Here is a 14,706-nt window from a genome sequence, read left to right as displayed (position 1 = left end):
TGCTCAGACACTTGGCTATGAGAGAACAAACCTGGCACAGCTCAACCCCACCAGCCTACCTTGTAGATGTTGGTCAGCGCACTCTTACTGGGGAACTTCACCGCATTCACCTGCACGGCAGGGCCTGTATCAATGACCTCATTCTCATTGCTCACGGGCGTCACGTAGAGCATGAAGGGCTGAGTGGTACCAATGAGCTGATTGTCCACCTGGGACATGAAAAGGCAAAATCAAACAAAAACAGCCAAGTGGTTCAGTTCTCATTTTTACCTTTGATTGGGGTCTCACAATATGCAGGCCACTCAGGAAGTACCCTTGCCATTTGACTCTGTTTAAACAGCAGCTGTAAAAATATAGTCTCGCTGAAGACCCACAATAGCAGCATTTCAATCTTAGTGAAGGCTGGGGAGGAGGATGCCAGGAATGATGTCACAAAGAGAATTGTCTTGATGGCGTCACAACAAAACTGGCAAAAATTGTCAAAATCTAGTTTTTCAGAACTCTGAAAGTTAAAGGTTTGCAACTATCCAGGGATCATTTATTCGAGAAAATTAGCTAAAACCGGAGAAGAACAGCAACTCTGTGGCATTTTCACTTGTCACTCCCCTCGTCCTCTCCAGGTCCACAGTGGCCTCAGAAACCAACAGCCCTGCAGCCACAGTGAAAACACAGGGGCCTGGCAGCCCGAGGAGGGCTGTGCTGGGCTTGCAGGCACCTCCCCCCCCCCCCCCCCCCCAAAGCTCCATTCCCAGAGAGTCATCCATTTGTGTACTTGTCTGGCACTTCTCCCTTTCCTGACATTGGTAATTGTGCCTTCTCTTTTTAGTCCTGGCCGCATTAATCTCAAAGAACCAGTTTTTATTTGATTTTTTTCTACTGTAGTTGCTGGTTCCTACTTCATTAATTTCTGCTGAGATCTTTAATATTTCCCTTCTTCTGCTTGTTTTGGGTTTGTTGGTGATGTTTAGCAGCTTTAGCAGCATTCCACAAATTCTGATATGTTGTGTTTTCATTCTCATTCAGTTCAAAATATTTTCTAATTTCTACTTTGATTTGCTCTTTGATCTATGGGTTATTTGGAAGTCTACTATTTAGTTTCCAAATATTTGGGGGATTTTCCTAACTCTTTTTCCATTATATCTACTTTGATTCCATTGTGATCAAAGAGCATACTGCGTGTGACTTGAATACTTTTGAATTTTTTGAGAACCGTTTTATGGTCCAGAATGTGGTTCATCTTGGAAATGTTCGTGTGTGCTTGAGAAGAACATGTGTCCTTCTGTTGCTGGGTGGAGTGTTCTATAAATATCAATTAGGCCCAGTGGGTTGGTAGTGCTGTTCAAATCTAATATATCTTTCATGATTTCTGCTTAGTTGTTCTATCAAATATTCAGAGTGGCAATGAAATCTTCTACTCTAATTGTGTATGTCTATATTCTTCTTTCAGTTTTTTTGCTTCGTATATTTTAAAGCTCTGTCTACATATTCAGGAATGTTATGCCCTCTTGATTAACTGTCTCTTTTATCATTAGGAAATTACCTTTCTAACACCTGGTAATGTTCTTTGCTCTGTAAGTTATTATGTCTGATAATAGCCAATCCCACTTTCTTAGGACAAGTGTTAGCCTGGTATATATTTTTCCATTCTTTTGTTTTGAACCCATTTGTGTCTTTAATTTTAATGTGTGTTTTTTGTAGGAAGTATATAATTGGGTCGTGCTTTTTAATCTAATCTGATGAACTCTGTCTTTTAATTGGAGGTGTTTAGAGCATGTACATTGAATACAGCTAGGTTTGATGAGTCAACCATCTTCCTATTTGTCCCATCTGTTCTTTTCTGAGTTTTCCTCTTTCATGTGCCTTTTCTTGGATTAATCAAGTACTTTTTATGATTCTATTTTATCTCCTTTATTAGATTATTAAGTGTAAGTTTTCTGCTTTAAAGTTTGTGATATTCATTTTCTATTTAAATTCACAGTTTCTGTTGCTTCATCTTCAAGTTCACTAATCATTTGTTCTACAATGTGTCATCTGCTATTAATCAAATCCAATGTATTTTTCATTTCATTTTAATCTGTAGAAGTTTAATTTGAGTTTTTTATATCTTCCATGTTTCTACTTAACTTTTTCAACATGTAGAATACAGTTATCATAATATAGTTTTAATGTCCTCTGAAAATTCGAACATCTGTGTTAGCTCTGGGTCCCTTTTGACTGATTATTCTGATTTTATATTGTGTTTTCCTGCCCCTTTGCACACCTGGTACTTTTTGATAGGATGCCAGATATTGTGAATTTTACTTTGGCTGCTGAATATTTTTGTTTTCCATTACATCTTAAGCTTTGTTCGGGATGCAGTTAAGTTACTTGGAAACAAATCTATCCTTTCAGGCCTTCCTTTTATGATTTGTTAGGTAGGTCTGGAGAAGTGCTCAGCTTAGGGCTAATCATAGCTCAGCATGGAGGCAAGACTTGCTGGAGGAGTCCTCCCAACACCCAGTCTGGCTGGGAGAAAGAAGCGCCATCTCCAACGCTGGCGAGCAGCAGGTGCTAGCTCTGAGATCCTTTCAGACGGTTCGGATGGCAGTTTCCTCACACACATCACTGATCTGTCCTCTGCTGAATACTCAGAGGGCCCCTCTGTAGAGCTCCCATGTTTTTTTTCTGTGAAGCACGTTCCTCCCAGGTGTGCTGTTCTCTGAACTCCAGCTGCCTCAGTGCTAGGACTCCAGCTCTGTTTGTTCAACTCATCCACTCTAGTTCCCCCTCCCCTCCCAGTGCCATGGCCAGGAAACTTTCTCAGTAAGCTGAGCAACTCCAAGGCTCACCTCTTTGGTTTCCCACCTCTCACACTGCTGCCTGATGTCCAGTATCTTGGACCTGTTGTCTTTGTTTTATCTGGATTTGGGGATCGATTCATGTAGAAGAGTAAATCTGGTTCCTGTCTCTACATGCTGGCTAGAAGCACAAGCCCAGTTCCTTGTCTTTTCTTCCTATGATGAACTTCAGTTCCTCTGAGTGATGGTTAGGTGATTTCCTGTTGTTTCTAATATTGGCAAGATGGGGAACCCTGGGTTCCTCTATGCCACATTGACTAAGTTATCTCAGTTACTGTTAGACTAGCTGCTATATTCAGAATTCTGCTATATACAAACATTAACACAAATGTAGGTAGAAACAATTGCTTTCATTGAATGACGTTTTGAAGGCCACAAAAAGGTAATTTGCCAAAGCACTAAAGTTTTTAGAACGCCAAACACTGGATCTGGTTGGGTATTCAGCAAGAACACAAGGAGATTAACAATTTCTAAACTGCCCTGCCCCTTACCTGCACATCCTGTATGCTGAGCTCAAGCATATGGCTGGTTGCCAACTGTGTATAGTGCACATTGATTCCTGTAAGACTTGCAAAGACCAGCTCTTCGGGCATTTTATTAATTAAGGACAGCCCGATTCCACCTTCTAACTTCACAAGCACCTGAAAGGAAACCAAAATATGGCATACTGACAGCTTAAAACAGAGGGATTTCACCCTGAGCAGATAAAAACCACTTACTTAGTCATATTATTCACCTCCCTACCCACCCAGAACTCTAGTCTGATATGATAATATCTCTATCAGAATATTGATGACATTCTGCATTTATTATAAGGGAATCGTTATTTACAATATTTCTCCCTATTTGAGATGCAAGCTCTTTATAAGTTATTCACTGAATTAGCATAACATCCAATAGAGTGCTTTACACATAGATATTTGATTTTTAAAGATCACTGAAAAAAGTGTGCTTTTTCATGTTCATCTCATGCTCCTTTTCAAATTTTACAGAGAGAGGGGAAGAGAGATGTCAGAATCAACTGGGGGAAAATAAAAGCACCTTCATTCCTGTCTAAATCAAGTAGTTTAGCTTTGTTTACTATCATCTTAATTTAGCAACATTTGTCACATACTCACACATCCATGTTGTGATAACATTAAACACTGAAGCTACACCTATATTTAGGGTTCACAGAGGCAGAAAGAAAAGAGGAGGCCTAAATTGAGAACACCCGGAGCAAAATTCTAACCAAATTTAGGATAAAGAAATGAATTTGCAATACTTAACACTTACTTCTAATTCCTGCTCTGTGCCTGGATTCTTTAATTTCTGTAGCTCTTGTTCAGTAACAGGAAGTTCATCCACTTCATATGATGAACGTTCACTTTTCCGTTGAGAGAAATCCGTTATCTGAGGTCAAATAAAACCGTGTACTAAGAGGGCTTATATTCATACAGCAAAACCCATTCCATATAGATTGTATCAGTCAAAACTCACTGTATGGTCAATAATCCTATGGAAGTTAATGGTTTCTAAAGCACTGCTAAGGTAAGATTTATGTAACAGTGAAACAAACTTGTTCCCAGTCTACATGGCAAAGGCCACGCTACATGTAGACCTGAAACCCTCTTCTAGTGGGGCTGGCATGTGTAGGAGATCTAGAATTACAGCTCAAGTCAAAATACACAAACTTCAATTCAGCTTTGTCTAAAATTAGGATGTTTTTTAAAAAGGTACTATGGATTATGATGCATTATCTTCAGTTCTTATACTAGTACTTTATTTTTTATATCCTCTTATATTTACCTATACTTTAATTCTTCTAACAACTTGGTGAGGTTGGTCTTATCCTCACCTTATAAATGAAGACACTGTATCTTTATAAGTATTTGTTGAATGGCTAACCATTGAGGGGATGGTTACTAGGATTCTTTCATGTCAGTTTTTAAGAAAAATTATCACCTGTAGTGCTCTAGTTGGTCCATCTGGGATGACTCTGATAGATAATATTCCAGAACCAGGCCTCAGTTTTTGGTTAATAAACTGTTGTTCAGGTGGAACTGGCCCCAAAATCTCCATGGAAGTGTCAGGACCAAGAACGACCTCAGCTCCATCAAACAAACCAGAAAGCCCTCCTTTGGCCTAAAAGACACAGTAAAGATGTGTAAGAAAAGACGAAAGTAAAGGCATTGACTTTGACAATTTAACAAGTCATTTGAAACAAGTTATCAAATTTAAATCTTCTTTTGAAGGGTCATGGTTAATGTACAGTAAAACATTACCTATTTTTTTCAACATTATAGATGATGTAAAACAGTAGAATTATAGGCAAGATGAAAAGTCATTCTCTATGAATTTAGGGAATTCTGAGTAAGGGACTTGCCTGAATAGAGTATTTTGGTTTAGTAATAACTGCTAATCATTAAAAACAGCTTTTTAAAAAAATACTAAAGGCCTTGTTTCTCTGAATAGTCTCATTAGGGTTGTTTAAAAACCTGAAACAATCTGAAAATAAAGCAATTATCACTATCATTCAGCTTTCCAACAAGAAGCACATTCTAGAGTTGAAAACCTCCCCAAACAGGCCTATGATTGAACAATCAATCCAAAGAGCAATCAATCTTCTGAAACAGGAGGCTGGGAATATCGTCTGATCCTCGGATACTCAGGCCTTTGCAGAAAAGGACTGTACCTCCTGCTATATGCTCCAAGTAAAATGGAAGTCTACAGGCTGATGCCTATAGCAGAGCAAATACAGGGCTAGAGAAGACAATGGCTAGTCTCTATATCCCCTTTGTTAAATATTTAAATACTGAGCAATGAAAAGGATACTTTGAACTGGGTTTATAAGATAGATTTTAACATGGAGAAAGCTTTCATGACTGTTGTAAATTTAGAAAGAAAGTCATACACAACTTTATAAAGGCAGTGTCATAAAACATTAAAATGCCTATAATAAACTTTATTCTGAATAATATGATTAAAACAAGCTAATTCCCTACTCAAAACACATTCTGCTCAGCTGAACACTGTTATTAAAGGGTCATTCACAACAGGAGAAACGATACCATAGATTCAAGAAACAACAACATCCGGCCAGCGTGGCTCAATAGTTGAGCGTTGACCTACGAACCAGGAGGTCACAGTACAATTCCTGGTCAGGGCACATGCTCAGGTTTGCAGGATCAATGATTCTCTCTCATCATTGATGTTTCTCTCTCTCGCTCCCTCTCCCTTCCTTTCTGAAATAATAAAAAGATATTTCTTAAAAAGAAACAACACACACCAAAAGGGATTTTTTTTGGAGGGAAATGCTCTAAGAAAATCAGAATTTCATCGGCTTTAGAAGCAAGCCAGAAGTAAATTCAGGATCAGACTCAGAACCCAACAATTATAACAAGCCCCCTTTTGCCTCTAGAAGTCTGAATTGTATTGCTAATTGAAAATCACAAATCCATTCCAGATGTGTGCTTCCTGTAAGTAAGCAGCTTGTCTTTGATGAAAAAAGCTAAGGGCAATAGAGATAAAGAAAATAAATCTCACCAAATAGCGCTCAGAGGCGCCTTGCAGTTTCGCTCACTACCCCAGAGAACAACCTTCCATTCTGAAAGACAGCCTGGTTTCCACCAGCAAACCTCAGAGTTCTCAGCCAGGGCCTGATGTTTTCGTTTGCCTCTTGGGTAAAACCCCAGGCAGAGGCAGATCTGCATGCACAGCCACACATGTTCTGCTAATGCCCAAAACCCCAGACACCTTCCTGTCTCAGATCCATGGTCTCATTGAAGCCTGAAGCCCAAGGGAAGAAAATTCAAGCTCCTGGTCATTTTCCAAATGCATTTACTTATAAAGCGCTTGTGAGTTCATCACGGGCACACTGGCTGACTAGGGGACAGGGGAAATTGACCACAGCAGTCTTCACCCTGACTTTTTCTACAACAATTAAATGCTATTTGGGCACCCCTAAGAATGCAGAAATAAACAGAATCAAGAGCCCATGATGGCTACTCACCATCTCTGCGAACACTTTACCAAGGACTCTTGCAACTATTATATTAGCTTCACAGGCCTCAAACCAACCCATCTCAGTGGTGGGCTTTTTCAATAGGCATTTTTCTTTCCTTCTTCTTAAAATTATGTAAGTAACTGATGTTAAAGAAAAAAATCCAAATAAGCCAACAAAAAAGAAACCCCATCATCCTGGAGGCAACCATTCCTAATATATTTCTTATATGTCACCTTCAAGAACATTGCCCATATAAATGCACAAAGGTGCACAAACAACGTTTCCTGACTTACCTGATAAAATGAGATGATACATGTCAAAACCAGTTTGGCTCAGTGGATAGAGCATCGGCCTGCAGACTGAAAGGTCCCGGGTTCAATTCCGGTCAGAGGCATGTACCTTGGTTGTGGGCAAATCCCCAGTGGAGGGTATGCAAGAGGCAGCTGATGGATGATTCTCTCTCATCGATGTTTCTAACTCTCTATCCCTCTCTCTTCCTCTCTGTAAAATATCAATAAAATATATATTTTTTTAAATGAGATGATCCATATTGGCTCTATAATTAGTCCTCTCCATTGAACATGTCATGTATCTCCTCATTGAGACCTTGTTTCAAAGAAGCCTGAACCACTGCTCCTTGCCACCCAGGATGCCAAAACCTACAGACCTGGACCACCAGCCCGTGCAGCCCGCAGGTCAGCTTTCCTTCGCGGAAACTCCAGGTCTGGGTGGTGCTTCTCCTGCGATCGGGCTTCCTGAGCATCAGCGGCTCATACCTGGGATGAAGGGAAATGCAGTGAGTCCTCTGAGTCGCACAGTTCAGGCTCAAGGGAATACTAGCACCACGGTTTTATTCTTCATCCTTCCAACAACCTCTCCCTTAAAATCTAATGGGCAGTTAGCTTGGACCCTAGCTTGGATACCAGGCAGCTGGTATCTCTTAATGTGGAAAGGGGAATAAAACAAAATGGAAAGCAACAAAAAGGGACGTGGAGTAACAGTAGTACTTTAAGGACTCATTGTATATGTATACATTTATATAAAATATTTATCATTTACATATACAACAATATAGGTTCTTGCATTCTCACAAGGACTAGCTATCATGCAGTATGAGAAGGGTTGTCAAACACATTTTAAAATAGTTTCAGTAGTCTTTGTTCTGTTTTATTTCCTAACACATTTATTTATAGTGGGTTTTAACTTATAAGTCATCTAAAGTTGTTCTGGAAGTAAATAAGGTATTACCTGAAAATAAATACACTGACTTCACAGAAACACTGAGGCACAGCAAATAAAGGAATTTAGTCAAAGCTAAAGAGCTGGTTTGAACCCAAGGAGTTAGTCACAACTCCTTGATTGTTCTCTAAATAATTTATTTCTGCTTTCAAGAGATTTAGCATAATTTTTAAAAAGATTTTTAAAAAGAAACTGTTCACTTCTAGGGGGTAATGGTGAATGGAAGTTTGGGTGAGAGAAACATTCACTTTTTATAATATGTCCTTATTGTTTGAATTTTAAATATCTCCATAGCTTAAAAAAATAAAGGCCCAATGCTCACATTTGGGAACATACGTCTGTCACTGAGAAAAACAACAAAGCGAGTGTCCTTCATTTACAGACTCGCTTTTTGATATAGCACTCCTCTGAACAATGTTGAAAGCAATGAACTTGAATCAATATTACCTGTTGTCAGTTACGGCAGCCAGCCCAGCAATATCTAAGATGGCAGAGCCCTCGGTGGAGCGGGCTGCGGACGGCTTATTGGGGTTGTGAGGCACCGACGAGCCCTCATGGGCCAGCATGCCAGTCCCGGTCATCCTCCACAGCTGAGAACGCTTCCCTGGCTCCTGTGGGCAAACCAGAAAGAGCGGTCATGTGCAGCCACAGCTCTGTGTAAGGGAGAAGTTCTCAAGTAGGAACTACACTGAAAGACATTTCCACCTCACATAAGGGCTTAAATTCAACTTTCATAGTTTTAATTTCTAGTTGCACTTAGGATGAGTCTGGCTACACTCTTGAGCCAAACAACCAAAAATTACAAATAATGTAAATTAAAAAAATATTATCTGAGCAAACTAGTCAGGTGAAGTTCAATCTAATCACCTCGTCTGGCAATACTGCTGATTTAACTGCTGTTCCAAATGGTGACCCTTGGGTGCCCTTACCTTAAAGAGTGATCCAATTATATAAAGTACTAGTGGCCCAGTGCACAAATTTGTGCACATTGAAAGAAAATTAATTAGAAGAAATATTTTAATATCGCTATTCGTCCTTTCTCTATAACAGAAGTGTCAAACAAATTCATGATACACAATGACAGATCGAAACACACGCATACAAGTAGCAACAGCTAGAGCTTTATATGTATCGTGCATGCACAAGTCAACTTAGCCTTTTATATATACAGAATAAAGTTGCTTAATTAGACCTGTTTTCTGATTTATCTAAACTTTTTCCAGCCCAGTGAAACACCCCAACTTCTCTTTCAGGTAATTGTCAACAACACAGCAGTAAATATCAACATGAAGCAGATTATTATTGTAGATCACACAGGGATAACAAAGGGTAAAACATTTAACTGCAGCAGTGTTTGACTATATTCTGTGCAGTGAGAAAACCTGAAGTCATTTTCAAGGTCCACCATTTCTTACTTCTTTTTAGTCAGGTCAAGTTTCTAAGCTTTCTAAATCTCCATTTTCTGGCTAATAAAAAGAAAATAGGATTCCATCGAATCTCCTATCTACCTACTCCAGGACTTCTGTGAGAATCAAAGGAGATGAGGCACAGGAAAACGCTTCACAGACATTTGGTTAGTGTGAAATGTTTGCACCTGGCTATAAAGCAAATTGTGTTCCTGAGCTGAAGAAACTGCAATGAGGCTAGTCGCTAGGGAGAGGAAGCCTATTGTTGCTATGTGACATCATTACCCAGTGCCCACAGCCACCATTTCTGGGTTGGGCTGGACTGTGGGCCGCATTTTGTGCCATGGGGTCTTAGCAGCAACAGCTAAGGTGTGGTGGCAGGGCCCCATGTCCCACTTGGGGGAAGGCGAGTGTTGATCTGTGAGCCCCAGATCTGCGGTGCCATTTCTCTGTAAATGGCCAGAGCGTGTCATAGCAGCTCCTGCATTGAGCATCTGCCCCCAGGTGGTCAGTGCGTTTCATAGTGACCGATCAGACAGTCGGACACTTAGCATATTAACCTTTGATATCTATATCTATATATCTATGTCTATATCTATATATAACATGTGATATTTTTAATATGTGATCATTGATAATCTCATAATTGGCTGACAATCAGAATTTACCAGAAATCATCTTCCCTCCCATGTTTATAATGAAAGTATAATATATTAATAGTTTCCAATTTATAAACTGATTGTATTCAAAAGTCATACTAAGTTGATTGCTGTTAGTTATAAATATTTTCTCCTTGGAAATTTTGGGGGTTTTTTTGTTAATCTTTACCTGAGGATATTTTTTCCATCAATTTTTATACAGTGGAAGAGGAAGGGAGTGGGAGAAAGCAAGAGAGAAGGAGAAACATCAATTGGTTGCTTCCTGTACACACTAGACTGGGGATTGATCCCGTAACCTAAGTATGTGCCCTGGCCAGGAATCGAACCCACAACCTTTCAGTGCATGGGACGATGCTCCAACCGAGCCACACCAGCCAGGGCAAGCTCCCTTCTCTTAATATATATATTAATTATAAATATATAATTAATAAAAATATATAAAATTATATAAATATATAAAAATTATAATATATATTAAGATATATATTAACATATATATATTAAGATATATATTAACATATATATGTTTTTTTAATTTTTTTTAATTGATTTTTTACAGAGAGGAAGAGAGGGATAAAGAGAAACATCAATGAGAGAGAATCATCGATCAGCTGCCTCTTGCACAACCCATACCAGGGACGTGCCCGCAACCAACGTACATGCCCTTGACCAGAATCGAACCTGGGACCCTTCAGTCTGCAGACCGACCGACGCTCTACCACTGAGCCAAACTGGTTTTGGCTAAGCTCCTTTCTCTTAAAGTGACTTTTGCAACTCTGTGTCCTGAAACTTCTTTTATTTTGAAGGTTGAACTATTTATTATCAGTTCTTCTGTCATTTGTAATATTTCTAGCCAAATTTTACTTTCTTTATATTTATAGGTCTATTAGCATAAACATTTCTCTAAACGGACTTGAAAATAATGTCAGCATAAAAATGGGGGAAATTGTTAGTTTGATCATTTTTGCATTCCCTTTAGGAATACGTAGATTAGGGGAGTACTACAACAGAAAAATAATGAAAATGATATCACAGATTTGAAAAAAACAGAAGTTTTCCAAAAAGGGCATCAAAGATGGGAAGGGCGTGGGACTCCTAGCGCAGTGTCGTGGGACAGTGGGAAGAAATAAACCAGATCAAGGCTCCGTGCTCTTGCCTTGAGCAAGTCACTCAGTCCAAGTCTCCACTTCCTCGGCTGTAAAATGAGGGGTTGGACCAATAGAACCAGTTTCTTCCAGCGTTAAAAATCTTTCATTCTAAATTCCAAATTCTAAGTTCTTACCTTCTTCTTTAAAATGACTCTTTGTGTCTTTGGCGAGACATCTAAGACGAGCTCTGCACAGGTAACGGCCTTGTTGGAAGCCACAGGCCTTCCTGTTCCCTCCTGTAAACTAGAATTTTAAAAAATTATAATATATAACTCACACATATGTATATACTCACACATGTATTTAAGTACTCATAAGCAAATGCCTAAAACCTCCATTTTAAGAAAGAGAATTCTCTTTAAATCATGGAAGAAAGAGTCTGATTTGAGTTGCAGAAAGATTAAGGTTGTGTTGTTTTCCTGTACAACTGAAGATTCACTTGTCAGAAGACACACTCTGATATTCCCCCTCTCCTAATAATTTTAGTGGTTTAGGATTCAGGGTGACTATGTATCTGTGGAGGCCAAAAAACAAAAAACTGAGCCCAACATTCCAAGGGTCCGAGAATGAGCTCTACCCCTTGCCAGGCAGCACACCAGCATCACAGCGTCCCCAAGTCTGGGCAAGAAGTCAGAAGTCCCTCTGGGAGGAATCTAACGTGCTCCAAAAGATGGTTCAGCCCCTTAGTACAAGATTCTCTTTTCATTGGCCCCGTAGCTGTTCAGCCCCTAGTCTTCCATTAGGATTTGTCAGTGAAAGAGCTTAGTCACTGCTGGAATTTAGCATAAGAACATTAAGGGGAAAACATGATTAGCAACCAGATTAAGAACTGGTTTTTCAGGCACTAAAACCCTAAGCATGTCACACTGTTAAGTGTCTTAACCTTTAAAGAGAAACAAACAAACATGACTGACTCAACTATAACGAGATAAGCATCTTGGACCTTAGTACCAAAGAGAACTGCAACCAACAAAGGAAAGTATGCTAAGCCAAGATGTCCTTCAGTCAGTCCATTCCCACTGACATCTGGGCTCTAGGAGGAAGACCTGGAGATTACTTTATGGGCCTCAGGCACATGCATAAATAGGCAAAATTATTCACATTTTGGAAAGGATTATGACTTTATATATCCCATTGATCCAATGGTGTATATTTGCAATGCTAAAAAGATTCAGCAAGATTTTCCCAGTTTCTTCACAGACAAACTTTAAAATTGGCCCTGAAACCAGCACAGCAACAATGAAATTTACAGGTTGGTGCAATGATGTTTTGAAAGCCCAATGTTTGAATCTCTATGTGCCAATCTACGTACCAATCTAACAGGAGAATTAGAATAAACTTCCTGTTCTTCACCTGAGTTTTCGAAATACAACTAGTCAGGCGTCAGTGAAGATTATAATCCTAAAGCAATTAGAACTGCTTCCAAGGTAAGCTACTGTGCTTGGCTTTAAGTGAATATGAAGACAGACCCTGAAGTGTCTGTCCAATCAGTATTCTAATGGGAGGGGGAGGTAAAAATGATAATTTGAATAATTATGATGAAAATTAGTCAGATTCAGAAGAGGAATGAAATAAAACAAACTTAAAAATAGCAGCAATGTTTTAAAAATACATAAAAATAATATCTAGAAGAGGAATTTAGGATACTGTAAGAATTACATCTTAGGAGTTATTAAATACTAGGATGAATTATTGGGGAGATCTTTAGAAAGAAAAGACTCTTGTCTCTTTGAATAAAGTTTAATCTAGGCAGAAGACAAGGGTTTAGACTAAAGACTTCTCAAGATCTCAAGACAGATCTTGAGCCTAGGATTTGGCAAAGAATGAAAGGAATCTTCCTTTATCCTTCGGCCTCCTGAGAACTGCTTAGAGTTTAAAACCAGTTAGTAATCAGAGTGTTCTGCTTTATAAGGATAACACTTTAACCCAAAATTACCCGGAGAACGTGTATGTAGCAGCAATGTAAATGAAATTTTCATAATAAAGCTGTCGGTTATCCTGGAAATCATTCATGTTGCAATTGATCTCAGAGGAGCCTGCCCCTTTAACGGTCAGAGTGATAAACGGTGGCAGGGCGGGTTCATCCCAGGCGTAATCCAAGGAGGACATGGGCTTCACTTCAGTCCGGAGCCGGGGCTCAGCCACACCGTGCTGAGTGAAGACAACCGGGACCTACAGTGGTGGCAAGAGGAACAGGGCTTTCACTCAGGTTGGTGTTATTGGAACATGACTTAGCACTTCCTAGGTTTAAGTTCCAGATCCTTCCCAAATGAATCCTACTACACACACCACAACCACAAGTGACGTTCACCATCTTGCCCTTGACTTTCTAACCATCTTCCAAATTATAAAAAGCCCACCAATTAAATGACACTGGTAATCGCCTGTTGGACAAAGAGCTTTAAGAAGTTTTGCAACCCAAGTACCAAGGGAAGCAATTCTGCCCTTTCAGTGGCATCTCTGAAAGCCACATTAAAGACACTGTTATAAGACACTGTTATTCAAAGGCATAATTTAAAAATAGAACCTAATGGTTTCCAGTTTGGCTTTATTGGTTAAGATTTATAAAAATGCTCGCTGCAACTGAGCAACGTCATTGTCATTGGACGATCTGACTCATCGTCCACTATCATTGGATGATCTGACTCAGGCTCCTCTCTCCGTGTGGAATGTCCACAGGGCCACCACGTTGACCAAACAATCTAGTCACATAAGCACTGGTGACCGACAAGTCACTTCTGGGTATGGCTGCCCAGCCAGCAAAATAACCAGCAGAAACCACCTCTTAAGGGTGAGGACTTATATGGTTGTCCAGCCACAGAGATTCCTGTGTGGCTTCTTTTAAACCCAAGTTTAAATGCATTTCATTATCTTAAGGGCCCTCCTCAAATGAAACAGCCAAACTGGCTCTCAACTCCACTTGATACCTTAGAAAAGTTGTCAATTCGGAAAGGAGGGGGCAGCTGATCTGTGTCGCTAAAGGAGATCCTGTAGGTAGCTCCTCGGAGTGTAATTTCCACGCGCAAGAAGAAGCATTTTCCCAAGGTATCTCTGCAGAAAAAGGGAACAAAAGAGGCTGCATAAAATGGAGAAAACAAGTCACAGTTCACTTTCCTCTCATGCTTCTCACAATCACCATACTGCTTGGACACTAATCAGTGCTGCTGTCTTGTTCTTTGATCACGTTAAAAAGGTAGGAAATGACAGCATAATCACACAATAAAAAAGAATCTATTCAAGCAATGTTTGACTAGCATGTTATAACTGGGCAGCAAGAGGATAATGGGGTCATGTGTAGCAAATGAGTAAATGGTGGTTGAATAGAATTGTTGATACTAGAGTACTTTTGACATGGACACAGAGCAATTTCATATGGTTCAAACTGACATTATTGATGTTACTGATAACCAGGGTTCTCACTATAGGACAAAG

General features: G+C 39.5%; 1 protein-coding gene across 15 annotated transcripts in view; it reads right to left on the bottom strand.

Moving 5' to 3' along the window:
- Window positions 1-14,706, bottom strand: part of VPS13D (vacuolar protein sorting 13 homolog D) — a 218,683-nt gene that overhangs the window by 89,724 nt on the left and 114,253 nt on the right. For 14 of the 15 annotated variants that reach the window (XM_045570624.1, XM_036460898.2, XM_036460896.2 and 11 more), the window contains 9 exons: window positions 14,202-14,325; window positions 13,211-13,446; window positions 11,409-11,517; window positions 8,509-8,672; window positions 7,490-7,598; window positions 4,782-4,961; window positions 4,113-4,229; window positions 3,329-3,478; window positions 60-209 (listed from right to left, as the gene is read on the bottom strand). In XM_045570624.1, coding sequence (XP_045426580.1) covers window positions 60-209; window positions 3,329-3,478; window positions 4,113-4,229; window positions 4,782-4,961; window positions 7,490-7,598; window positions 8,509-8,672; window positions 11,409-11,517; window positions 13,211-13,446; window positions 14,202-14,325 — 1,339 coding nt within the window. The remainder of the gene's footprint in view (window positions 1-59; window positions 210-3,328; window positions 3,479-4,112; window positions 4,230-4,781; window positions 4,962-7,489; window positions 7,599-8,508; window positions 8,673-11,408; window positions 11,518-13,210; window positions 13,447-14,201; window positions 14,326-14,706) is intronic. The other variant, XM_045570627.1, reaches the window with a different exon arrangement.

Source organism: Pipistrellus kuhlii, unplaced genomic scaffold (genome assembly GCF_014108245.1).
Source record: "Pipistrellus kuhlii isolate mPipKuh1 unplaced genomic scaffold, mPipKuh1.p scaffold_m20_p_34, whole genome shotgun sequence".
NCBI classification, from domain to species: Eukaryota; Metazoa; Chordata; class Mammalia; order Chiroptera; family Vespertilionidae; genus Pipistrellus; species Pipistrellus kuhlii.
This window is presented reverse-complemented; position numbering and strand designations above follow the sequence as displayed.